Consider the following 26205-nt stretch of genomic DNA (forward strand, 5'->3'; position numbering starts at 1 on the left):
ACTGCATGCAGATGTGGTCGCCCCATCTCAAAAAAGATATATTGAACTTGGAAAAGGTTCAGAAAACGGCAACAAAAATTATTAGGGGTATGGAATCGCTGCCATCTGAGGAGAGATCAATAAGACTGGGACTTTTCAGCTTGGAAAAGAGACGAGTAAGGGGGGATATGATAGAGGTCTATAAAATCATGACCGGTGTGGAGAAAGAAAATAAGGAAGTGTTATTTATTCCTTCTCATAACACAAGAACCAGGGGCCACCAAATGAAATTAATAGGCACTAGGTTTAAAACAAACAAAAGGAAGTATTTTTTCACACAACGGATAGTCAACCTGTGGAACTCCTTGCCAGAGGATGTTGTGAAGGCCAAGATTATAACAGGGTTAAAAAAAAAAACTAGATACATTAATGGAGGATAGGTCCATCAATGGCTATTAGCCAGGATGGGCAGGGATGGTGTCTCTAGCCTCTGTTTGCCAGAAGCTGGGAGTGAGCAACAGGGGATGGAACAGTTGATGATTACCTATTCTGTTCATTCCCTCTGGGGCACCTCGCATTGGCCACTGTTGGAAGACAGGCTACTGGACTAGATGGACCTTTGGTCTGACCCAGTATGGCCGTTCTTATGGCCTATTGCATGTACACTCAAATGTGTTTAAAATTGATATATTGAACACACAAAAGCGTTGTTAGGGGAGAGATTTTAATAGGAGGGAAATAAGAGCTTTAGATTTTTCCCGGCCCATCCTCTTTGGATCCTGGACAGGAATTGTAATGCTAATAATATTACTGTTCACTCTTTCAGTGATTTTCAGTCAAGAATCTCAATAATTTAAGCAAAGTGCTTTAAGTGTTATCATTCCCATTTTTACAGATGGCGTAACTTAGGCCCAGAGAGGCCCACAGTCTCACAGCAAATTAGGAAAGGGAACCAAAGTTCAGTCAGGAACCAGAACACAGGTTTCCTGACTTTTAGTCTCTTGTTCTAACTAATAAACAACCTACCTATTTGCAGTGACTTGCTTACTTTCACGATGATCACCTCTGAAATAACTATCCCAGGATTGCGACTTTCTACGGGAGAGAATAAGTGAAGAATCTGGGCCTATCCAAGCACAAATCAGCAAAGAGAGGGCAAAGACTGGCTATAGAAGTTCTCAGCAGGCGAGAATAAGATGGCCTAGTCTGCCTTTTCCATCTCTAAATTCAGTTATTCAAGTTTCCTTCTCTACCTATTTTACATACAAACTGCAGTGCTATCCTTATAAATGTTTTTCATCAAATCAAAATGCCAATGGAAACACCACCCCAGTTGAGGGATGTATTGAAAACAGCGTTAGTTTGTGACATTTGCTGCTACTTACCGTAATTTATGTGCTGCTTCTCATCTGTATTAAGGTAACTGAGCAAGTATAATATCTGCAGGGAGCTAAGGGGAAGCCAGATGTCGTTCATTTGGGTACCTTTAGCTACAAGTTTAGCCAAGAATCTCCAGCTACAATTGTAGAAAGTTTTTCTACTTCTAGCCTTCCTCCTGCACTGCCCCCCCACCATCTGGAGAGGAATACCACCAAGGGGGAACTTGCCTTCTGGTACAGAGCTCTTGTTCGTTGGGCAGGTTTGAAAAGGAAAAGCTTTCTGATGCTCCTGACTGGATATTGCTATAGGCATTGATGGGGATTGAGGGAGATAGCTGTATTATTTTTATGAATATTATATGTACGTCAGTTTACCGGCTTGATGATATTCTGCCTGCCTCTATGAAGTTGGAAAAATGAAGCAATGACAGAAATAAGATAGCTGCAGAGATAATACCAAGGGTCCTAATGAGAACAATAAAGAACTGTTAATTGGGAAATGCCTACTTGACCGGTTCAAGCCAGGTTAACAAGTTTGTTTTTCCCTCTGGGACCCTAAGTTGAAAAGGATCATAACCTGTTAAAACCCACCTGGAGAGAAAGGAATGGGGGACCAGGCAGCAGCTGCTTGGGAAGAGATGCTGACAGGGAGAGAGAGAGAAACAGCAGCAGATCTGTCTGTCCCTCCCCGGTCAGAAGTAGGCATCCTGGTCTGAGTGGAATTTACCAAAAACTTGCAAGGTAAAGATAAGTTTTCTGTAGGAGCCAGACATATGGGGCTTTTGGTGATTTAATACTTTTCTCTGCTTATGTACGTTTTGGGTAAATAAACAATACTTTTGTTTTCAGTCACTTTAATCGGGTGCAGGTCACAAGTTTCTGGAGAGAAATTTTAATGCAGGTGCCAAATACAGTTGATCCTGTCATGTTTACACAGTTGGGAAATGGGGGCTGCAACCCGGAGTTCCAGTCAAAGAGTGCTTGAACTATGGCATTCCAACCTTCAGAGAGGTGAAGAAAGCCAGGCAGTCATCTGAGGGGTGCACTCGAGAGGCAGTGCAAAGGTGTCTAAAAGGCAGCTCACCTGTAACTCTGACAGCATCCGTTCCAAGAGAAAATTGATGTGAAAGAAAGATCATTAGTTTTTAAAGAGAAGGGTAGAATTGAAAGGTGACTTGATAAATACTACTTTTTGCCCACTGCCTCTCAAACACCATCTCCCTGTATTATTATATTCTTGCTGAGGAAACCCCATACTGCAAGGGCTGCATTTCTCTTAGTTGATAATATATTATTACATATTGAACTCCTTTTATTACTGACTGTGGGAAATCTGCAGAAATTCCCAACTGGAACAAAGACAGTGCTTCCCTAATTACATAATAGTAGTAGTAGTAGCAATAATAATAATAGTCACATGATTTCATCCATTTTTGGTGGTAGTAGAGAGGGGTTAAGGAAGAAAGTCAAATCAATCGAGATCTACTGGTGAAAAGTTGTTTGAATACAGTGTCTGTACAAAAATAAACTGGTTTGATAGTTACTTGCTAGCAGACCAGGCTGTTTTGCAAGCTTACCTGCTTTATTACTTGCGCGGAGTAGCAAGAACTGAATTCATGAGTTAGTTTGACTTAATAGTTTTATATATGAGAGGAAATTCCAAAGTTTGGGAAGTGGCTTTCTGAGCTGTTACCTAGTACTGCATGCTATCTGTGACCTCTACTAGGATATTGTGTCCTTTTTGCTTGCAGATGGACTTTGATCTAATATAGTTAGTTCCTTTCTTTAACTTTGACCCTAAGGTACCACTGTGGAATGCTGAATGGATCTGTGACTGCACATGAGAGGCAGTAGCACCAATCGTATCTATAATAGTTTTGGTACTGAGGACTTTAGGTCTCCTCCCATCAGCCCCAAATTCCTTGGTCTTTCTCTGTCTCTTTAGAGAATAAGATGCAGCCTCAAATCCCTGCTCTTTCCAGCCTGCAAAACCTTAGAATAAAATCCACTGGTAGTGTCTGAGATGGCAGAAAACTTCAAAGAGCAAGCCAATTAAATGTTCTTTTTTCAGGCCCTCTATCAGCTGCATTTACCTTATTTGTTTCCAGAGACTCTGAACTGTTGAATCAGGAGGTGATGGACAGGAGATTTACCTGGATCTTCCACCTCCAGCAGATCTGGCTGATCTGCATAGAAGTCGTTGGGAGAAGTAGAGACTATTCCCTGACTCTTTGGTCAGTAGGGGGTATTCTCTTGCCACTCCACCATCACTTATGCATGATTTAGCTTCCCTGTTGGCTAAAGCCTTTGAAGTGAAGAGTGCAAATGGCTCCTTAAAATATCCCTTTCCTTCCCCCACCCTAAATAGGGAAACCAGAACAGTATGTCTGCAGAAACTGGCTGCATTGTTAAATAGCTGCCCAAGGCAGGACACCCCCTCCCTCCTGCATCTCCTACTCTTCCTGATAAAGCTGGCTTAAACCTTCTTGACAAATCTCACAATAAACAGGTAATCGCTAGGAAAGAGCTTTGGGGAAGCTCTCCTTTCTTCTCCTGTGGGGGTTGTCCCTGCAGACAGCTATGTCTGAGGACATCCCAGAGGAAGAGTCTGGCTCCTCTAAATTCTCCCTTTTAGAGAACTTCTCTTTCTTGACTTTGGTATCACTAAATCACTTAAAATTAAGCCTACAGTGCAGCTGTTACTTAGGTGGAAATCCCCCAGTTTTGAAGGCGGGAAAGATTTGACTAAATCATACCCTCACCTGGCAGTTAACGCAATCAGTAACAACACATGGAGTGAAACCCCCTCGCCCCCACACACTACGAAGTACTGCCCTTTCCACCAACTCAGCTAAGCTCTCCAGGCTTCCCATTGGAGCAAAACTGGCAGGAGTTTTCTTCCACGTCTAATGTATAGCTCTGCTTCAGTCAGGGAGCTGTCTCTTTAGGAACCTCTTCCATTGCACTCTTAAGGCCTTTTTGGAAAACTGGGATCAGATGCTGGGGCTCGTCATGAAAAGCCCAAGGATGGGGTTTTCAGAAGTGTTCAGTGGGAGCCAATGGGAGCCGTTAGATCAATGCCGAGAGCTTGTGAAAAGCCAACCCCAAATATTTAACTTTTATAACAGACCCAATTTTTAACTTTTATGGTCCTGGCAGTAAAGGAAAGAAACTTCCAGAGGACCTATTTCTTTGGCTTTAACCCTTCCTGAGAGGGACCTCAAGGCTCCCTGTCGTGTCCATTCCTGGAGTCCTCCTCTCTCCCTTTCAAGAGACCTCTGGAGCTAAAGGGCAGACTTCTCACCTTTCTAGACCAGTGGAGACCTGATCACCTCAGACCACTGAGCTCTCTGCAGCATCCCAAGGTTACTGCCTACATCTATCCCCTTTGCTCAGAACAGCGTTGTCCCCCACAGGCTGCCTCAATTCTTGAACAAAAGATCAAGGTATTAGCCATAGGCAAATACAAGCAATTGATCCTGTTGTTCCATTTCCTCCTGACAAGAGATTCTCTGGTATTTACTTCATTGTCCCCAAAAGAACAAGCAGGGGTTTGTCCCATTTTGGGCTTAAAATAGTTAGACCAAGGTCACTTTGTGCCCAAAAGGTTCACACACAACACGCATGGTCATTCCAGTGTTCATCTGTGGACCCCCAGGAAGCTTAGCTACGCATACCACCAGCAGTTCAATACCAGAAAGATGATTCTGCCTCAGGTGTTTCTGTCTACAGTACTGTGACCTTCTTAGGTTCCTTCATCTTAATTTCCTGGGTCTCACTCTGTGGAGAGGACCAGTGGCCTGGATTCCAGATCCTACATAGATGTTAAAACAGGAGCTGATTTACTGGTGTTCCAAGTGTAAAAAGAAGCTGAATGTGACTATTAAGGGGATCTTCCTTCCTTTTTGCCAGTACTAGCCTTAGGCATTTCTCTGCTATGAGAGAGCTATTCCGCTGCTTATTAAAATGCCCAGGTGAGCTGAGGTAGTTGACTTCAGATATTCTCAATTGCCCTTCTGTGGTTTCTCCCTGCATGAGGCACGATCTAATTAGGAACCAACACCTGAGCCTGGCACATTGTGAGACACAAACATGCACCGTAGTGGCATTTCTTTACACACCAGGTAGTCCTAGGAGTGAGACTTGGTTTTCTGGGGAATTGCTCCCTCTATTCCTTTGTGTTTTGCGGTATCGTCTTAAGGCTTCCTCTGAGCGTTTAACAAAGCAGCATAAATTAGGGGGTGATGTTTGATTTTTTCCAATAAGATGCTCTTTGTTTTTGATGAGTACTTTAAATTTTACAATTGCTTTTGTCTCTATTTGTAGAGCAGTGTAGGTTTACACTGTTCTGAATGGTGGGTGATCTGTGCCAAACAAATAATGTGTCCTTGCTCCAGTTTGCTGCCAGTTTAACAACACAATCAAAAACAAGCCAAGACGCAGCATGCATTGAGTGAGGTGTTGCCATTGCTTATAACTATTATTATTTGTTAGTAAAATAAAAAACACACCCAAAGTTTTATACTGAGCAGTTAAAAAATGAACAAACAAAAACTCTAGTGCGTTGAAATCCTACCTTTTGTAGCACAGTACCAGCATATGCATTGGGGCTGGTTGTTGACTTAATCTACTTTCCCTCTCTGCCTGTGAAGTGTCGCTTTCTCTTCTTGCAGAATTTCCTTTTGTAAACTTTGCCCAATGATTTGATTTGAAAGGTGCTGTGTCAAAAGTGTGGAAGTAAATTTGGCTATTTACAATCTTCCATTCTCTAATTAAACACTTTTTGTTTTGAAGAGTATTCACAGTCATTTACTTACATTACATGATATTGTAATCTTATAACTTGCATGTAGCTATACATCGCACTTTCCAGTAGTCTGCGCTCCAAAGAGCTGACAATCTGAACCCACAGTGAGCCCGTACAGACTCACTACAAATGGTGTGTGGTGGAGTTTTAGTCTGATATTGCACCCTGGCTTTGCAAAACAAGCTCTTTTTTTGGGAGTGGCAAGTGTTGATTCAGGAAGCTGTTCTGTAGTAAGTTGTGTCATGGAAGAATGGCTGATGTGGGCAAATGAGGCAAAAGGATCTCCTAGAAGGAGAAGTTTAGTAGAGGATAAGGAGTCTGATATAAATAATAATAATTTTTTTGTATAGCTGCAGCCGCATGCATGCTGCTAGGTTTCAGAGTGGTAGCTGTGTTAGTCTGTATCAGCAAAAAGAACGAGGAGTACTTGTGGCACCTTAGTGACTAATAAATTTATTTGAGCATAAGCTTTTGTGGGCTAAAACCCACTTCTACAGATCTCAAAGTTGCAATACTCCAACAAAAAAACTTCAAAAACAGACTCCAACGAGAAACTGCAGAATTGGAATTAATTTGCAAACTGGACACCATTAAATTAGGCTTGAATAAAGACTGGGAGTGGATGGGTCATTACACAAAATAAAACCTATTTTCCCATGCTAATTTTTCCCCCTACTGTTACTCACACTTTCTTGTCAACTGTTGGAAATGGGCCACCCTGATTATCACTACAAAAGTATTTTTTTCTCCTGCTGATAATAGCCCACCTTAATTGATTACTCTCATAATAGTTAGTATGGCAACACACATTTTTTCATGTCCTCTGTGTGTATGTATATATATATCTTCTTACTGTATTTTCCACTGCATGCATCTGATGAATTGGGTTTTAGCCCACAAAAGCTTATGCTCAAATAAATTTGTTAGCCCTCGTTCTTTATGCATGCTGGTGTTTGCTGTCTACAGTAAGATGAAGGACAAGACTAATTGATGTGAAAGGTCTGGGGAAGAGACAGTAAACAAACAATTGTAGCTTCTATTTGCATGTTTGGTCCCAGATAGCCTCTAATGCAGTGGTTTTCAACCTTTTTTTCATTTTCAGACTCCTAAAAAATTTCTAATGGAGGTGCGAACCCATTTGGAAATCTTAGACATGGTCGGAGGACTGCCAGGGGTCCATAAACCACAGGTTGAAAGCCACTGTTCTATAGTAGTAACAACCTTTCGCAGACCCCTTAGACATAGTCTGCGGGTCCTCAGAAGTCCACGGACCACTGGTTGAAAACCACTGCTTTACAATATATGCATCATTGAAAGAAAGATCTGTTTTATGATCTCAATTAAAAATGCAGGAGGAGTTTGTCATAAATATGCTCTTGAGTGTTTCGGCCTCATGCCTGCCACTAGCCAGCAAAAGTTAATTACTAATAGCATTCACTCGCTCATGTCTTACTGTTTGATCATTCCACTTCTGAAAGGCAAAATGTATCGTTGGGTGTGGTGTACTTTTCTATATGCTTTGCAGTTGTTCCCTGAAAGTGTGTGTGTAATTGAAACCAAAACAAAAAAATCCATAAAAACCAGCACTTCTGCCCTGGCATCTAAATCTGGACAGCAAAATAATGACGTGTTGCACTATGCCACCTGTGTCTGCAGCAGGATCTCTGTGCTGGGTTTGAATCTGTTTGTGTTTAAAGAAAAGAAAAATGTTTCTCAGTGCAATATCGTGTTTTTGAGGAACTGTTGCGTGTGACTAGGCTGCATGCTCAGTCTTGGAGTTGTTTTTGTTCTGGTAGGGTGATCAGACAAGAAGTGTGAAAAATCGGGACAGGGGTGGGGGGTAATAGGAGCCTATATAAGAAAAAGACCCAAAAATCAGGACTGTCCCCTATAAAATCGGGACATCTGGTCACCCTATGTTCTGGACACCGAAGTAAGAAATCGAGTGACAAGTTTAAAATGTTCAGTTCTCTTTCAGATTTCCAGGAGAAGCAACTCAGGAAATTGCTCAAGGAGATTTGTATGTAATAGATTCGTGGGCCATTGTTTTCTTCTAATCGTGGGCATATTGACCTTGGGCTATTTTCTTTATAGAATACCACCACACTGTCATGCGGATGGTAGGAGAGAGCCCAACATGTACCCTGCAATAAATGGCAGCAATAGTCTAGTAGCTAGGAAGTTAGAGGAACCTTGGTTCTATTCTTGACTCTGTCACTGCCTTGCCGTTTGCTTTTGTTAAATCAGTTAACTTCTCTGGTGCCTCAGTTTCACAGGCAGTGGAGTGTTGTTTTGAAAAAGAGATTAATGATACTTGCTCCCTCCTTTTTGTGAACCTCTTTGGATGGGCCTAATCCAAAACTCAGTGAAGTCGTTTAAGTGCTCAGTATTTTGTCATTCAGTGAGGTTATGCTAAAGTAATGTTTTATTTTGAGAAGCGGGACTGGCTTCTTTTCTAGCTCTCTTGCCAGGCTTCCTCTCAACATTTAAAATTACTTAGATTTTGGTATTTAAATGTGGACTACTCAGATTTTTAGTCATAGCTTTAAGGGCCAAATTCTGCCTCCACAGTTCCCATTCGTTGGCCGGTGTATAGGAGGGAAGATTTGGAGCTTAAATATCTCACAAAGAGCATTCAAGTTGGTAAATCTAGTATAATTTCAATTGTTGTTTGTTTATATTGTATATGCACCTAGGTGCTGACTGTGAGCACTCTTTTTAAAATCGTCACCTCAGTGCTTGAAACTACTGAAAAGGACCAATTGTGCTGATGAATTTTGTAATGTGGAACCTTTCTCAACTGAGACCGGATTGGATTAAGATTTAGGTCACCAAATAGTGACTAATTTTGGTCATTACTGACCTGGATTAGGATTGCTACTCTAGATGTGAGGGGCTCCAAATTCCATCACTATCCAGTCTAATCGACCATGGGATCTCAGGATGTGGTGTTCTGTTTTCTTTGCTGTAGAAGTCTCTGTGCTGACAACTCGCTGTACCAGTATCAAATGGGGCACTTGGCGTTTTGGATTGACAATAAATGAGGCCATTTAAAACCAGTTATGCCGGTCTATCCAAACAGATTTGCATTCTAGAACACCTTTGAAAAATGTGGCATGCATATAATTAAATACCTGTTATGCCAATTCTTAAACACATTAGTGCAAAGTGAAGATGGCAACACTGATGACTCAGAGGTGCAACACAGATTAATACAGTTAGACGTGCCTTTTCTTGTGGCAGGATTGGCTTTCTCTGAACTCATTTGATAAACTATCCTTTTGAAATCCAGGACTCATTGGTTTTGGTATAATATCAAGGACTGTGATTTAACCCAGTTTTGTGGAAATGGAGTCCCCAAGTGAACAAAGCCTACTCACTTTTTTTCATGAAGAAAATGAGGGATGGGCAGATGGTCTAGGCCATGGGTTCTCAAACTTCATTGCACCGCAACCCCCTTCTAACCATAAAAATTACTACACCACCCTAGGAGCGGGGGGACGGACGGAAGCCTGAGCCCGCCCAAGCCCCACTGACCTGGGCAGGGGTTGCCAAGCTGAAGCCGAAGCTTTAGCTTTCACCTCTCTCTCCTAATCTTGTGTATTGTTTTTTTCCTCTTTCCTTTCTGCCCTGTCTCTCCCTACTGTTACCTTTTACCTTTCTTCTCTATCTCCCCATGGGATGAAAATTGGACCTCAAATCCTGTTTGCTCTCCAGATACTGGTGAATTGCAAGCCTTGATGTTTTAGGAAGGATGGGCAAATGTTGTGACTTTCCATACACAACCCCATAAATGTCAGAAGAATTTATATTGTTGTATCCAGTATTTTTGTAGCCGTGTTGGTCCCAAAATATTAGAGAGACAAGGTGAGTGAGGCAATATCTTTTATTGGACCAACTTCTGTTGGTGTGAGAGACGAGCTTATGCAGAGCTCTTCTTCGCATCTGGCCAGACCCACCCATCCACCTTGTCTCTCAGAATAATTTACAGCAGCATTCCAAACTTACACTGGACTTTAGTCCATGTGTATTTGCAGTTCCCATGTCAGTGCAAATAAGCCAAATAAAAGAATAAAGAAAAGCTCATTTGTAGCCAAAGCACTTTATTAAAGTTTTAAAAGAAGTCAGGTTAGGCCTGCTGGCTTTTGTTACCTATAATTTTGAACACCGTTCTGCTAGATCATTCCTTGAAGAGGAAATCTTCCCTCCTCATCCTCTATGCAGGATTGCCCAGCACTGAGACAGCTGCCTAGAATGACCCTCTAAGAGTGTTCGGAATGTTGGGGAATTCTGGGTGGCGGTTGTTCCCGTGAGCAGGTCTTATGAGTTATAATGTAAATAGGCTACCATCTGGTGGGGGTTTTCCAACGGGGGGTGCTGCTGATCATGGTGCCTCAGCATTACCTGTGCTCCAGAAAGAAGGTGCTGACTCGGGCAGGATCATTGGGATTAATGTCACATAATGTTGGCGCAGTATATCGGAGGTGGAGAACCAGGAGCCAGTGAAGTACAAGCTGTCCAGCTGCCGTGGCGGGCTTACGCTGCCTCCCTTGTGGAAGAAGGGGAGGACTGGGAGACAGTCTGCCTAGGGCGCACGGAAAATGTAGGTGGATCTGGGCCCCAACGCTTGCCATGGATCTTCATATTCTGTCTCTCTGCCTTGTACTGTTCCCCCACCAGGAGGAGGTGAAGTGACTTTCCCTACAGATCTCAGCACTGCTCAGCCAGCAGAATTTAAAGTCACCTCTTGCTTTGCTCAGTAACCTGAACACACCAGATTCCCTTGGGTTTCATAACCAGTAATGGATATTTTACATTGAGCACCTCCTGTGTTGGATCTGGGTGCTTTTTAACAACATCTTTCATGCTTCGCTTGTTGAAAAATGGGTCTAGTTTCAAGTAACCTTCCTTACACCTGACACGACCTGTCTATTCATTCCCCTCCTCTGCCCCCCTTCGCTGAAGCATTGTTGAAACTGCAGGCTTTCTCCTCATTCATAGCTTTCCTGGTCCCTGAGACATAATCTGCTGCTCCCTGAGCTGCCAGAGTGGACCAGTGGGAAAGATTGCAAAGTGTATTAAACACAATTGGAAATTTTAGATGGCAAGTCACGAGGTGCTCAGGATGAAGAGGGCAGAAATCATAATTATATTGAAAGTCCAGTGCTTTGGGTAATTGTTTCGGACCCCAGACACACTTTATTTTTCAATTTTAGACAGTCATTTTAGGATTTATAAAACGCATGCGTGAAGATAGAGAGTTACTAACGCAAGACGCTGAGCACTTTCAGAATTATTCCCATGTCACTGTCACTCTGTAGAGCTCTGCTAACAGTTAGGGTTACCAGCCTTCCAGGACTGGCCTAGAGTCTCCCAGAATTAAAGATTAATCTTTAATTAAAGATGTCGTGATGAAATCTCCAGAAATACATCCAACCAAAATTGGCAACCCTACTAACAGTGGGCAGAGACAAACCATTATTACCTGCATTTCAAAGTGGAGCTGGGCAAATGTCTTTTGGCTAATAGCTTGTTTGCTGAAAAATGCATTTTCCCATCAAACAAATCTATTTGCAAATTTGGGTCAAATGTGGCAAACAATTTCAGCCAAATAAAAAATGGAGGAGGGGCTTTGAAAAGTCTAAATGAAAATCAGTGTTTCATTTCAAAATGTAGCTAGATCTGTTAAATAAATAAAATGGTGAAAAACACCCAAAAACCTGTTCTAAAAAGAAAAAATACCCTCCTCCTGCCCCTCTAACTCCCCCCCCCCCCCCCCAGTTTCTGGTTGAATGAAATGTTTTGTTTGAACCCAAATTTATTTTTTGTTCAGCTGTTACAGATGAGCCACTGAAATATCAATTATTTGCTCTATTTCTAAGGCACCCACCATAGTATTAGTACATGTATGTTGGTGATTTTTCAGGAAAAAGGGCCAGTTTTCTTGCCATTTTTGTAAACCACTTACTTATGAGTGGTTGGGTCTAGCTTAGAGAGACGAGGTGGGTGAGGCAATCTCTTCTATTGGACCAGCTTCTGTTGGTGAGAGAGCCAAGCTTTCGAGCTATGCAGAGCTTCAGTTCTGGGGGTTGGCACTTGCTGGTGTGATCATTTTGCAGTTTATGAGTTAAGGAAGGGGCCTGACAAAAGAGGTGCACCGTGAGCTGAAGGCTTGCGAGCATGCTGTTGCAAGTCTTGTGCTTAGCCTGCTCTCTGGTGGTAGTTGCTGTACCAGAAGTATCCTTTGATTGATGATTCATGTTTTTATAGTGTGTGTTGGTAGTCACAGTGCAATCGATTCAGCTGTTTTGCCAACATGCTCATCCACCCATGCGCAAATATTCCAGTTAAAAAAAACAACCCCACAAAAATCACAGACCCCATGAATCCCTTGACTATTATGGCAAAAATACAGCCACAACTACTGTGCAGGTTCCGTGTCTTTGGATTTGTGGGGTGGTTTCTGTATTTAGTCTGGCTTGTGGCAATGTGCAAGCTGTTTGTTTTGCCTTGTTATGCACTGCGGTTGGGAAGAAGGAACTGCTTGCAAGAAATAATAAGGCAGTGGGTCCAGTTGTGTTCAAGCAGCGGATGCAGAGGGGAAATAGGTGATCAGTTGTGCTCCCACTATTCAGTGCTGCTAGCTGGAAAAATGGAGACTGAATTTTTTTTTTTTTTTTTTTTTCTTCCCCGGGGGCCAGAGACAAGGTGCTGTCACTCTGACCCTAACTGAGATCCAGTTAATAAGCAGCTTTGCCCTGATCAAGTATTCCAAAAAAACTGCCTCTGAGTGTTGGGTGCCTCTTCCATTCCCTATATTTTGCTGCTGGAGTTTTTAATGTTTTTTTTTTTAATCATCTGAGGGATGGGATGGGATACATCTGCTTCCTGTGTGACTCCAAGCCTAAAATGCCTTTCCAGTATACTAGGCAGCTGAGACCTTGTTTGCTAAGTGCAACTCTATCTAGAATGGATTTAGCTGATCAGTTGCTGTTGTGCTGTATGGTGTTGACAAAGGCAGTTCTTGGTACTCTCTGAATCTCAGAGCAGCCAGGTTCCCTTGGATGTCTTAATCCATTTACATAATAGCACCATTGACTTTGAATGGGTTTTCTGTTTGTTTGTTTGTTTGGTGGGGTTGTTTTTTTTTGGGGGGGGGGGGGAAGGGGGACGTAGGTTTTGCATTTTATACAAAATATCTATATCCATATTCCATATGGTCGTGTAGAGTGTCTGTCTGTTCAGAAACTTGGGCTCTGTACAGTGATGATCTGCCAAAATCTTAACAACCGGTTCCCTCCTCCTCATCCCACGAGGGGGTCATGGTCCACCCCCGCCCCCCGGGACTCCTGCCCCATCCAATCCCCCACGTTCCTTGATGCCCTCCCCGACACCTGCCCCATCCACCCCCATTCCCTGTCCCCTGACTGCCCCCCGCCGCCCCATCCAACCCCTCCTCTCATTCCTGATGGCCCCCTGGGACCCCTGCCCCATCCAACCACCCCTTCTCTCTGTCCCTTGACCGCCCCTGGAACCCCTGCCCCTGACTGCCTCCCACCACCCCATCCAACCCCTGCTCCTTCCTGACTGCCCCCCCGGGACCTTTGCCCCCATTCAATCCCCCAGTTCCCTGCCCTCTGATTGCCCCAACCCCTATCCACCCTCCCCACCACCACCCCGAACTCCCCTGCCCTCTAGCCAACACCCCCTCCCTGCTCCCCGCTCCTTTACCGCGCTGCCTGGAGGTGGCTGCCGGCGCTACAGACGCATCATTCGGCCAGGGCTGGAGCCGCTCGGCCGGGCCGCACCTCCCTGGAACCCTCCTCACACCCCCCTGCCCCAGCTCACCTGCGCGAAGCTGCCACTTGCTTCTCAGCACTCCCAGGCTTCCCACGCGAACAGCTGATTTGCGGGAAGCAGGGGAGGGGGAGGAGAAGAGGGGTGGAGCGTTCAGGGGAGGAGGCAGAGGTGAGCTGGGGCCAGGGGCGGGGCGGGGAGCTGCCGGAGCTTTACCAGTTGTTAAATTTAGAAGCCCTTTTAGACACGTGGGACAACCGGTTCTAAAAGGGCTTCTAAATTTAACAACCGGTTCCCGCGAATCGGTGCGAACCGGCTCCAGCTCACCACTGGCTCTGTCTACACTTGGAGATAGGGGTGTGATTCTCTTCTCAAGTAGACATACTCGCGCTAGCTCTCATTGAGCTAATGTGCTGAAAATAATAGCGTAGCCAAAGTAGGACAGGCAGTGGCAGGTACCCGTGAGGCCTGAGCGGGTTTGCCCTTGGGGGAGGTACCCAATGCCCACATTTGCTGCTGCCTTTTCTACTGTGGCTACACTACTATTTTTAGTTCACTAGCCTGATGAGAACTAGTTCAGTGTGTCTACTCAAGCTGGGAATCCACATTCCTAGCTCCAAGTGTAGACATACCCTGGGTCAGTGCCTCTCCCCATTCCCCTACCTCTGAGAATTTTGGATTCAATCTGTGAGGATCAAAGATAATTGAAAAGTAGATAAGGCGCTCCTTTCTCAGTCTGAAACACTTTGTCATAAGGCATAATTGTAACAGTTGCAAACATCACATCTCTTCTGACTATTACTTACGGTCAATATTTAGCTGCTAAAGTCTGAGGATTATGATTTTTAAAAGTGGAAACACTAACTTGCTGGAGAGTGTAAGGTTGATTAGTTACTCTTTTAAATTGTATTCTCTGTCCGTACTATGTGTCAGCAACAGATTGTGTAGCTCACCGAAGTGGGATTGTAGGTGCTTAACAAAATATGAGGGCAGCATTTACTATGTTGCATAGAAGCCAATTTTTGCTATTCAGCTGGCTAGAGCTGTTTTGCTGTTAGAAAGCTTTTACCGCATCACTTCCTGGAGGTTCCATGTGTAGTCTGACATGAAACAGAATGGCTTAAATGAAACTCCATGTGCTCAGTGGGACACACCTTCCTGTACATCGCTTTCCTTTATCCAATTATGATTAAAATGTCAGTAACATGACTCTTGTTCCAAACAACCAGTATAAAGGTAACTTTTATGTTAAAGGAATGTGTTTCTCTTCCCCTTTCTTCCAGGGTCAGCATTCTTCAGGGGAGGACATGGAAATATCTGACGATGAAATGAATTCTTCACCAATCACCAGTGCAGAATGTGCCAAAACTATTGTGGTGAACTCCTCTGTTAGCAACTCTGCTGTGATGACTCAGTCGATACCCATGCCTCCACCAGGGTTCCCTCCACTTCCACCCCCACCCCCACCCCAACCAGGCTTTCCAATGCCGCCACCTCTACCACCACCACCTCCACCAACTCATCCAGCGGTCACCGTCCCACCACCTCCGCTTCCTGCGCCACCAGGGGTCCCACCGCCTCATATCTTGCCTCCACTTCCTCCATTCCATCCTGGCATGTTTCCTGTCATGCAAGTGGATATGATAAATGTCCTGGGCAACCAGTGGGGCGGCATGCCAATGTCCTTTCAGATGCAAACTCAAATGCTGAGCCGCATGATGCAGGGGCAGAACACGTACCAGTACCCACCTTTTATGGGAAGCCGGATGCAGTTTGTGAATCTTCCTCCCTACCGTCCCTTCTCGATGGGGGCAGCTATTGGCCGGGGGCAGCAATGGCCGCCGCTGCCCAAGTTTGACCCCTCGGTCCCACCGCCGGGTTATGTGCCGAAGAAGGAGGATCCGCACAAAGCTACTGTGGACGGTGTTCTCTTGGTGATTGTGAAGGAATTAAAAGCAATTATGAAAAGGGACTTGAACCGGAAAATGGTCGAGGTGGTAGCATTCAGAGCCTTCGATGACTGGTGGGACAAGAAAGAACGTCTAGCAAAGGTAGGCACTCTTAATGTTTCATACGTTAGAGCTGTGCAGATAGATCTGGAGAAGAAGGGCTTAAGGTGTTCCAAGGTAGGGTGTGAGCAAGCGAAAATGCGGGGGATCAAATTAGAGGAAACTTAAGGAGGAGTATCAGGAAAAGGTCCTAAAGAGTGAGCAATGAGACTATGGAATAGCTTTCCAAGGAAAGAGGTAGATGTCCCATTAAAATTAAATTGGAGGGGATGAATCCTAGACTAAATCTTTATCCAGTGAAATCAATGAGGAAAACTCTCATTTGAGTTGAGTAGGACCTGGCTCTAGTTGACTTGCAGTAAAATATCAGCAAATACGTTCTGCAAATTAGACTTTCGGATATAACATAGAGCCACGGTCCTCATAACTTGTTACTTGAGATCCCATGGCATTTTTTGTAAGACGAGAGGTGTTAACTCTGGCATCAGGGGAGAGTCCTCTACTTTGAGCTGGACACGGTATTCTTCACTTCCTTTCCAGCTGCTGTGTTTCCACCCCAGACATTTGCTGCATTTTAGTGCTGAGTTAAATGTCTTGCATTCAGAACTACACCTCTCTCCTTGATTAATACTCAAGACATTCACTTCTTGACAAGGTCCCTCATGTTAACAAAAGAGTGAGTGCAGCATAAAGCTAGCTAGTGGGTACATAAAGGGAAATGGGATAATTTGAGAAGTTGGCTTAAACGAGACCCTGAAGTGACCAAAAACTGATGGCAGAGCTCTTCAGTGGCAACTCGGTCTATTTTATACACTTCTGCCGCTGCTAGCTCTTGTGTTCTCTTCACTCTCCTGGAACTTACAGCTTGATTCAGCATAGGAAATATTTCTAAACACAGTCTGCATAGACTCACTGCCACAGGTTATGGAAAAGTTGGATAGTCTAGTAAGATTAATAAAATTGCACTCTTATGAAACTAGAATTGCAGTTACGCTAACGAGGATCAGACGGAGCAGGTCTGTTGACGCTGCAGGGTGTGAGCTGGACATCAGCTGGGATCTGAGAAATCTTTGTTGGCACTTTGCTCTGTATAAATATTATACAGCTAGGTGAATTATGGGGGGTTCAAACCTTCCTCTCAAGTACTGGCCAGTGTAGGATACCATCCTGGATGAACCACTAGCATTCTGTTGCAGTGTAACAGTTACTATGTAGTGACATTGAATTCTATCAGAAAAGTCCATTTGACTAGTTCACCTGGGCAGTCTTTTGTTCTGTGTTTGTACTGTCCCCCATATAACACATTGGGGTTCCTAAGTACTACAGTAATATAAATAATAATAATTAATTAATAACCTGATGCTGTGCCAGAACTCCAAAGCCAACCTGCCAACTGGTGTCCAGCAAGGTGTAGTGGTCTAGACAAGCCATTTTGATGTTGTAGCTTGGGCCTAATACAGTTAATCTAGTATGACCTGTATTGCTTGCTTGATATCCTCCTCAAGCTTTTTCTGTATTAGCAGATCTGAGCTGAACTTGTATTTTGTGTTCAATGAGAACAGTGAACTTTGACCAGTTTAGTCGATGAACAGCAGTAGAAGGAATTGATCTTCTGATAATGCTTGTGAAGCCTCATCATGGGATGGGTCAGAGTGAATTTTAGAAGTCCATTCCCAAAGAGCCAATCAGAAGTAAATTATATCATCCTTCACTTAAAAGCTGTCAAGAGTCACCACTTCTTGAGACAGCTGCACGTTGATCCTGACTCCTCCCAACCCATGAGGTCTAGAGCTCCAACCTTGAAAAGGTTTGAATTCTCTTCTCCATCTGTTGGATCAAGTTTTCCCATCCACACCTACCTTGGATGAGCTGTGCTTTGCTGCAGCTGGGTTTTTCAAAGTGAGACTGTAGACTTGTCTATCAAGTCTCTGAGTGGCTAATATGTTTCATTTTAAAGATTTTGCTGTTTCTATATTATCTGGGCTTGGAGGCCTCTAAGGCTTTTTATCAGTATGGGCCTTGACCCTACTAACTAAAAATGAACACTTAGCTTTTCTTTGACTCTCATCATCCTTGCTCTATAATATTGTGCCTTAAATTAAAAAAAAAAAAGAATTTTTAATTAAAAGGTCCAAAGTCACTTATTAATTCTGTCTGCTAATAAATGAAGTCTAATAAAGTGGGTTTAGGTTATAAAGGCCATTGGTTTCTCTAACCCATCTAAAATTCATTAGTATTGTGCAACGCAACATTGGTCCTTCACGGGTACACACGTGTAACTCAGTTACTTCATGTAGTTTCACACAGCTCAGTAAGATCAACAGTTGTTGGTTTCTGGGCTGTGAACATGAATCTGTTTCAAGAAGGGAACTGTCTCCAAAAGGTGAGTCGTATCCTCCTGGGTGGTCCACATGTGGTTCTGTTCAGGGTCCAGGAGCCATTCAGGCTGCTTGAACATTAGCTTACTCATTAACTTCTGATTGAGAGAGTATGATTTGGAGTATCATAGATTCTGGCTCAGTAGTAGAAATGTATTCTCGTGTTAGGCTGCGTATTTTACTCACAAGTTCCTCCTGCACATGTTTTTCCAATTTTATTTTAATGTGGGTACTGAAGGTGGTAGCTGTGGATCCAGCACCCGGCATTAGGGAGACCTAAAATGGGCTCTGAACTGGATAGCACTGCCCATTTGCCTTGTCAAGACTTGGAACCACCTGCTGTTTGAAGCTGCACTCTGGGGGTTTAGAAAGCATGGCTCACTCTGGCACAGTATGTGGAACCAGGCTTGAGAATGTTCACTGCTTTCTTTCATCAGAACTGATGTGGTGGCTTCCAGAAGCAAGATGCTGCAGAGTGAGGATAGTGCGACACCGGGTACCAGTCAGTCCTAAAAAGGCGTGTGTGGCTCGAGTGCTTTTCAGCAGGATCCACTATTCTTATTGCTCAGAGCAGTTAGTGCCTCTTGTGCAGCGAAATAGCTTCTTAATAGCCAAGATGGAAGAAGACTTCTCTTCATATGGAGAGTAGCCAGGTCATTTTTCCATCCCTTTTAAACATGAGTGCTCCCCAGACATAACCTGGGTTATTTGGATATATTATCAGTGTTACGGTCTGTTGGACAGGATCCTGAAGCTGATGTAGACAGCCAAATGGCAATGGACTGTGGCTTGCCTCTACATCCTTGACACGTGGATCACTTTTTGAAAAGAAAAATCCCCTCCTGTAAGTCTTTAAGGCCTTGAGGTTCCCAGATGTCAAGCTGTATCCTCTTGGGTGTATAACATGTAGTCCATCTGCAAGACGCAGTTTGAAAAGACACTATCAACATTGATAATGAAAATTTGCTTGATTTTTTTTTCCCTTTCCCTTTTGTTTGTAAATCCATATAATTTTTTTAAATCACTTTTGATGCTAATTCTCATAAGTAGCCCTACAGTAATAAATCAGACTGTGTATCCCAATGTGCATGAGGGAAACCTACAATATGAACCCAGCATATGCATGTCCATGCACATACCTAAATTGGAGGGGGCGCGGAATCCCATTACAAGAGGATCAGGACAACCAGTGTCAAGCAATTATAACAAACGGCAAATGGGGAAAACCTCTACTCAGATCATTTAACCGGTCTATGACTGCATCCATCCCACCAAGGAAGGCTCTTGAACTGAGGTAGACACTCTTCCAGTTCAGAATGCAACTCCTTGCACAAGCATCAGAGGTTCATCTATGCTAAAGTGTCTGGTTGTGATGGCAGTTTTGAGAGCACTTGCGTGCGATCCCCATTTCCTGAAGACTGATTCCCCCTAATTCCCCCTCTCCTCTGCATCTTGTCTTATCTTACTTGTTTTGGACTGTGATGTAAGCCACATACTCTTTCTTTTAAGGACTTATTTGCATATACAGTGTTGGTTGTCCTAAAGTTTCCCTTAGATGGATCCTGTCACTGTTTTGTTTAACTCTTTGATGGTTGGGGCATTGGTAGAGAAGTGGCTTAGATGACTTAATACAATTCTTATCCCTGATTCATCTGGGTCAAGCCTGACCAATGGAAACTTGAACAAGTATGTTCTGTATTTGTCATTGATAGGCCTCAGCATTGGTATGCTGGGGAGGCGTGAACAAAAGCTCAAATTTTCTAAAGGATGCCTATACACACACACACACACACACACACCCTTTAAGCACGTGTGACATAATGGTGCATCTTTCAGAAGATACTGTCTTTCCAGAAGCTAAAGCCTGAATAGGTGATGGTCCTTCCCCGCGGTATTCAAGGCATTTCCAATGTTTGCATACCCACCAGGGTGGTGTTGCCTCTTTAAATGTTGTTTCTTTTATGCAGGCATCGCTCACTCCAGTGAAGTCTGGCGAAAATAAAGATGAGGAAAAACCAAAGCCAAAGGATCGAATTACATCCTGCCTCCTGGAGAACTGGAACAAAGGAGAAGGGCTAGGCTACGAGGGAATTGGTTTGGGCATTGGGTTACGAGGGGCCATTCGGCTGCCATCTTTCAAGGTATGAGTTAGAAAACAATAGCAGTCTTCCCTGGCTGAGCAATCAGAGTATAGATGCTGCCTTCCTTTTTCCATCCAGATCCCCACACACCAACACTCTCACTTTTCTACTGTTTCTTGTCTAACAACCTCCCTCGCTTTTAATATAACCTGTAATCTTTGGGAAGGGGGATCCCTACTCCTTAGTGTCAGTTTCTCTTAACCTTTTGACAGTGACCTGTATTAGGAAACAAAGTTTCAGCACTGCTGGAAAAAACAGAGTTTCTGCTAGGCTGGGTTATATGCAGTTACCAGTCAGCGTGGAAGAGACAATGCAGCTTTAAACCGTTTTAGATCAAGAGGTGGACTTGGCATAGGTGTTGAGAATGTAACACTGTTTACATCAGTGGGTTGTCACCTATTTACACAAGAGTGGAATTTGGGCCTAGGTCCCTTTGTAACACAGTTCAAGCATTTTTTGCCAGGCAAATGGCTTTTAATTCATGTTAGCAGAAACAATTCTGGATTTTACACGTGTCCATTTTAAAATGTGGCTGGGGGTGGAGGAGTTGAGTTAGAAGACTGCTTGCAAAATATGCTTGCCCCACTGTGTCTCTGATTAACCAGTCTGGATATTAAATGCTGCAAGCAATATGCAAAGTATGAAAAATGCACAGTCCCCTGCGCAGAGTGAGACCAAGACCAAGCTGGTTATCTTATTAGATTATTATTTCTATCTTATGTTAGAAGAAAGAGAGATGAGAGCAATGGAGTGGAGCATACCTAAATTCCTGAAGTTTGAAACTCTAAATTTCCTTTGATGCTTTGTAGTTATGGTGGCTGAACCTTAATGCCTGGAAGGTTTCACTGCCCCTCTTTGAGTTAACCAAATTGGACAGGAAGTCTTTTCCAAAAGAATGGTGGCATTTCTGCCACCAGTCAAGAGGCAGAAGCATGGGGAAATGGACAGTGGTTTGGTGAGAAGAGTGGGGTGTAATTAATTCACTTTTCTGAACTCACTTTGGCTCTGCAATACTTTTAAGTAAAGATTCAAGGGTGTCTTCAAAGCAAGGTTAGCTTTAAGTTAGGACTTGAAATTTCTTTAGCTGTCTCAACTTCCCTGCTTTAGCAACCAGTTTGTCAGTTTAACTGTGTTGCTCGGGCGTATGGGAAATCCCTGAGTGACATAGTTATACTGAGCTAACCTCCAGCATAGACAGCACTATGTTGATAGGAGAGCTCCTGTCGACAAAGCTACTGCCCCTCACAGAGGTGGGTTCATTATGCTGACTGGAGAGCTCTCTCCCCTTGGCATAGAGCATCTTCACCAGCTGCTCTACAGTAATGCAGCTGCAGCACTTCTAGTGTAGACTAGCCCTTAGTTATGCTAGCGAAGTAAAGCAGCTGGGATCTGCTTGGAAAGTTGGTTTCTTCAATTCTCCTACCTTTTTAGAAATGCTAATTCCGTTCTTTGTTCAGGTGAAGAGAAAGGAGCCGCCTGAAGCTGCCTCAGCAGGAGATCAGAAGAGAATCAGGCCCTCCACCTCTGTTGATGATGAAGATGAAGGTTTGCAATCCACATTTAATTGATACACAAGTGTGAATACAAACCATACAAAAACTGAATTCCTTTCAGCTTCTCAGCAGCACATTCCCTCCCAGTTAGACACACATTCAAGAATTTGAGCCAAAATTCAATCGACCTTAAAACTCTGATCAGCTCGGTGACCTGCTCTGGATTGTGCTCCTTTAAATTTACTGTGACCAGGAAATGTAAGACGCAGGGTTTATGCATAACTTTACCATATTTTTGTTCCACTGCTGCAGAGCCAGTCAGCCAGCAGAGGGAGCTCAGGTTAGTTTAGCAAGCACATTCCAGAGCTGTGTTTATCTTACCGATATCAAGGCCATTATGGAAGTAAGTAAGAGAAAGCCAATTTGGTTTGGATTTCATTAAAAAAAAAAAGTAATTTATTTATGAAATTTGGAAGGGAAAGTCTATTTTAAAATATTTTAACTCTTTTAAAAGTTTACTCCAAACAGTGCAGAGTAAAAATAAGATGATAAATAAAGGTCAGTTGAGGATCTCTTTAAGACTAATGTGCAGTTTACTAGCCCATATAAACTTGATCCTTGATCCTAACAGCTGCTCATGCAGCCAAAGTAAAGAAGAGGGTTTATAAATCAAGCTTATTTAAGTAGTTCTAAACATTTAAGAACCAGAATGTACTTTAGAGGTGGCTGTGAGGACAGATGCTTAGTTTCAATAAACAAAGAATTCCATCACGCAATCTAAAGTTTAAAACAAACGCCCAGTTCTTGATGTGTTCACACCAGTTAGTGTGTGATTGGGGGTGGAGGGGTAAAGGAAGGCCTCCCTCCAAATATTAATCCTTGGGTTCTTCCTTCCCTATCTGATTAGTGAAGCAACACAAAGTATGTGTGCTGCCCCATATACCAGGTACATAAATGGCCAGTGCTCCAGTGTAACACTGGTCCTTCAAGCACCATTGAGATTACAGTCATCGGCAGCTAAAGGGCTAAATGTTTTAAGGCTCTCCAAGCCCCAGGAAGCTTGTATTTAACCCTAACATAATGAAAAGGGCTTTATCACCTTTACTCTTCCCTTGATAGTAGACCCTATTTTTACCCCTTTACCTCTGCTGGGTCTTATTCTGAAGCACACACCAAAATTTAATCCCTTTCTGAGGATAGCAGCATCTCTCTCTTCTTCAGGAGCAAATCAGGTCAGAACTAGGCAGAATAAACCCCTTAGCTCTAGCGTGAGGACCTTCCTATTGAACAGGAGTTTCGGCAAGACCCTGTCCCACAGAGTGGAGTCACCCAGCAATCCTACAAGCACCACACTCCAAACACAGGCCCTGCTTTTTCTAGACATCGTTTGCTGTTTTTGCTGAATAACGGGGGCTTTGTGCTTGGTTTTAGGGTGCTCTTCCAGTTGCACTCCTGCAAATGCTTGCAATTAAAATATAAGGAACCCAGAGGAGGTTGCTGCTCCCAATGATAGCAGCTTTCCACCCTCCTTTTACAGACCCTTCTGGCTTCCCCTGTACAGAACCCCAAACCCTATGTGTGGCAATGTACTGTTCGTCAGCTGCACCCGCATTTAACCCTATCATTGCTGCCATTTTCCAAATTTCAGACCAAAGAAAGGTTAGAAGGCTGGTTGTCAGTCTCCAGCCTACAAAGGGTTAACATTATATCCATGCACAAAGGGCCCATTGATCCTCAGGGATTCAATACAGCAGCAGTTCAGTGAGGAATCAAGTCGATAAGTGGGGTCCGGTTGACAAAATAATGTGAAAGAAAAGTCTGGTTGGGAGTGGGCCATTAAGCAGGTTGATGTTTATTAAGGCTGACTTTTGATTTTTGGTGCCTTTTGGCCCCTTCGATCATGGTACCCTTGTGAATGAAAAAATCCCAGCTCCTATATTTAACATACAGCTGGTCACGGTGTTCGGGGGGGAGGGGGGGCAGGGGGAAAATGTCAAAATTCTGGGCTTCCTTCAGGGTTTTGTTTGATGGATGGTGGTACTCCTCTTCCGCTCCTCTCTCGTTGCTGTCCTTGCCACCACCCTCTTTCCCCCGATACACCTTCACAACAGGAAGTGATCTTGGCTTCAGTTACCACCTTCTTGCTGACGACTCTCAGATTTGCTTTTCTTCCCCGACCTGCTTCACTCTCTCCAACCCTGCATCCCACTTTGTCTGGCTGACGTCTCCTCGTGGGTGTCTTGCCACTACACTTAAAATTAGCAGGGCCAAAACTATGCTCTTCCGCCCTCTTCCCTTTTTCTCTCCCCTTCCTCTGACACAGTTGACAGCACCAGCATCCTCCCAGTTACTCAACAAGTCGCTGACGTGAATGCTGCCACTACTCTGGCCTCTCTGAAATCCCACACTCCCAGGTCTTCCATCACATGTCAGGATCCTGCCTTTGTTCTGTATGCGCACTCCTAAAACGCTTGTTCAGGCTCTTGCATTCTCCTATCTTCACTACCGCAGCTGCCTCCTCTCTGTCCTTTGTGCTCCACCTTGTCCTTTCTAAGTCCATTCAGATATCCGCCTGTTCATCACTCTGACCATGTCACTCGTCTCTTTGAATCCCTCTGCTGGCTCCTTCTTCGCCGCTGCCCTTTTCTGCTCTTACCTTTAGGGTTCTTTACAACACAGTCCCCTTTCCGCTTACTGCTCCTGTCTCTTATTTGTGTCACCTCACCCAATCTGCTGTGCCGGGTTTGTCAGCTGTGACCACCCATTTCTCCACAAGCGTCTTCTCTCTCTTCCGCGCTGCCACTTACGCATGGAACGTGTGCCCCAAACCAGTCTATAAAGCCACTCCCCCATCCTCCAATAAATCGCTCCTCAAGACACACTTCTGATGGAAAGCCTGTGATAAATTGCCAACTCATAATGGCTACGTAAATGGCCACTAGGTATGACTGAGATCCTTAATATTTTTTGTTCGTCCTCCTCATTTCCTCCTTTTATTTGTTACACCCCCTTGTTGTGCCTTGCCTTAAATCAGAATGTAAATTCTTTGGGGTAGGGACTATCTCTTGCATAGTACAGTAGAGTTTTGATCCTGATTGGAACCTTTGACCACTGCTATAATACTATTAATAATAATGTTATGAGATTACCCATGATAGTTGAATCCTTGACATCATGATGTTTTGATTACAATTCTCGTCTCTTCTTTCCCCCCATCAGAGTCAGAAAGGGACAGAGACATGTCTGATGTTACTTCAGACCTGTCTAAGAAGGATGCAGAAGCAGTAGGCCTCCGAAGGAGACCAGCAAGACCATTGGAGCTAGACAGTGAGGGGGAGGAAGGAGATGAGACTTCAGGTAAAGAAGAAGAATCCTGTTCTGAAAAGGAAGACGAGCAGGAGGAAGAGGGAGGATTGGTGAAAGCAGCACCTGGCAAGGTATTTTTTCCCCCCGTGCATCACATAATTAAACTGTGGAACTCTCTAACCCCAAGTCTCCAGCTCTAATCACTAGACTACACTTATGAATTAGTGTAGTTAGAGTAGCTTAGATAAAATTATATGGGCTACTTTTCCTGAGATTTGATGACATAATTTACTCACCAGCTCAAAACAAATTCCTCTTCCCATCCCCATTGTATACTATTACAAACTTAATGTCTTACAGAGGTGGGCAAACACGGTCTTTTAATTTGCCTTTTATTTGATTTTATTGGGACACAACTTTTGAGAGTCCGCACTGATGCACATTGAATTGTGCATCCAGAATTATTGTCTGTTTAAGTTTATTTACTGTTGCTGTGGTATTTGAGATTTTGGTGTATTTATTCAAGCCAATACAGAAAACCAACATATTTTTCTAAAGTTGTCATTAAAATACTAAAATATTTATTGCCAAAGGAGGAAGACGAGGAGGAGGAGGAGGAGGAAGACGAGGAAGAGGAGGAGGAAGATGCTGACGAAGAGGAGGAAGAAGATGAAGATGAAGAAACAGGAGTAGAAACAAGTGAAAAGGAAGATGAGCAGGACTCTGAAGAAGGTATGCAGTCTTACTAGAAACAAAGTAAACTTTAGCTTCTGGTCAGGTCCACATTTTTGTTCCGGTAGAATTGCTCACCTCTAGGCCAATTCTTCCCGCTTAAGTATCTATAATAGGATTGCTATCCTTGAACTGGTTCTAACTTTGTGCATATTGGAGTTTACAGCACTGGGTTATAACAATA

The 26205-nt window shown here is 43.6% G+C and overlaps 1 protein-coding gene across 7 annotated transcripts in view; it reads left to right on the top strand.

Moving 5' to 3' along the window:
* SETD1B (SET domain containing 1B, histone lysine methyltransferase) overlaps positions 1-26205 on the top strand; it is a 68957-nt gene that overhangs the window by 26723 nt on the left and 16029 nt on the right. For all 7 annotated transcript variants that reach the window (XM_042852475.2, XM_008163555.4, XM_008163556.4 and 4 more), the window contains 5 exons: positions 15246-16013; positions 20317-20490; positions 21948-22035; positions 25203-25420; positions 25883-26021. In XM_042852475.2, the coding sequence (XP_042708409.2) occupies positions 15246-16013; positions 20317-20490; positions 21948-22035; positions 25203-25420; positions 25883-26021 (1387 nt within the window). The remainder of the gene's footprint in view (positions 1-15245; positions 16014-20316; positions 20491-21947; positions 22036-25202; positions 25421-25882; positions 26022-26205) is intronic.

The sequence above is a fragment of the Chrysemys picta genome, chromosome 15 (assembly GCF_011386835.1).
Source record: "Chrysemys picta bellii isolate R12L10 chromosome 15, ASM1138683v2, whole genome shotgun sequence".
NCBI lineage: Eukaryota > Metazoa > Chordata > Testudines > Emydidae > Chrysemys > Chrysemys picta.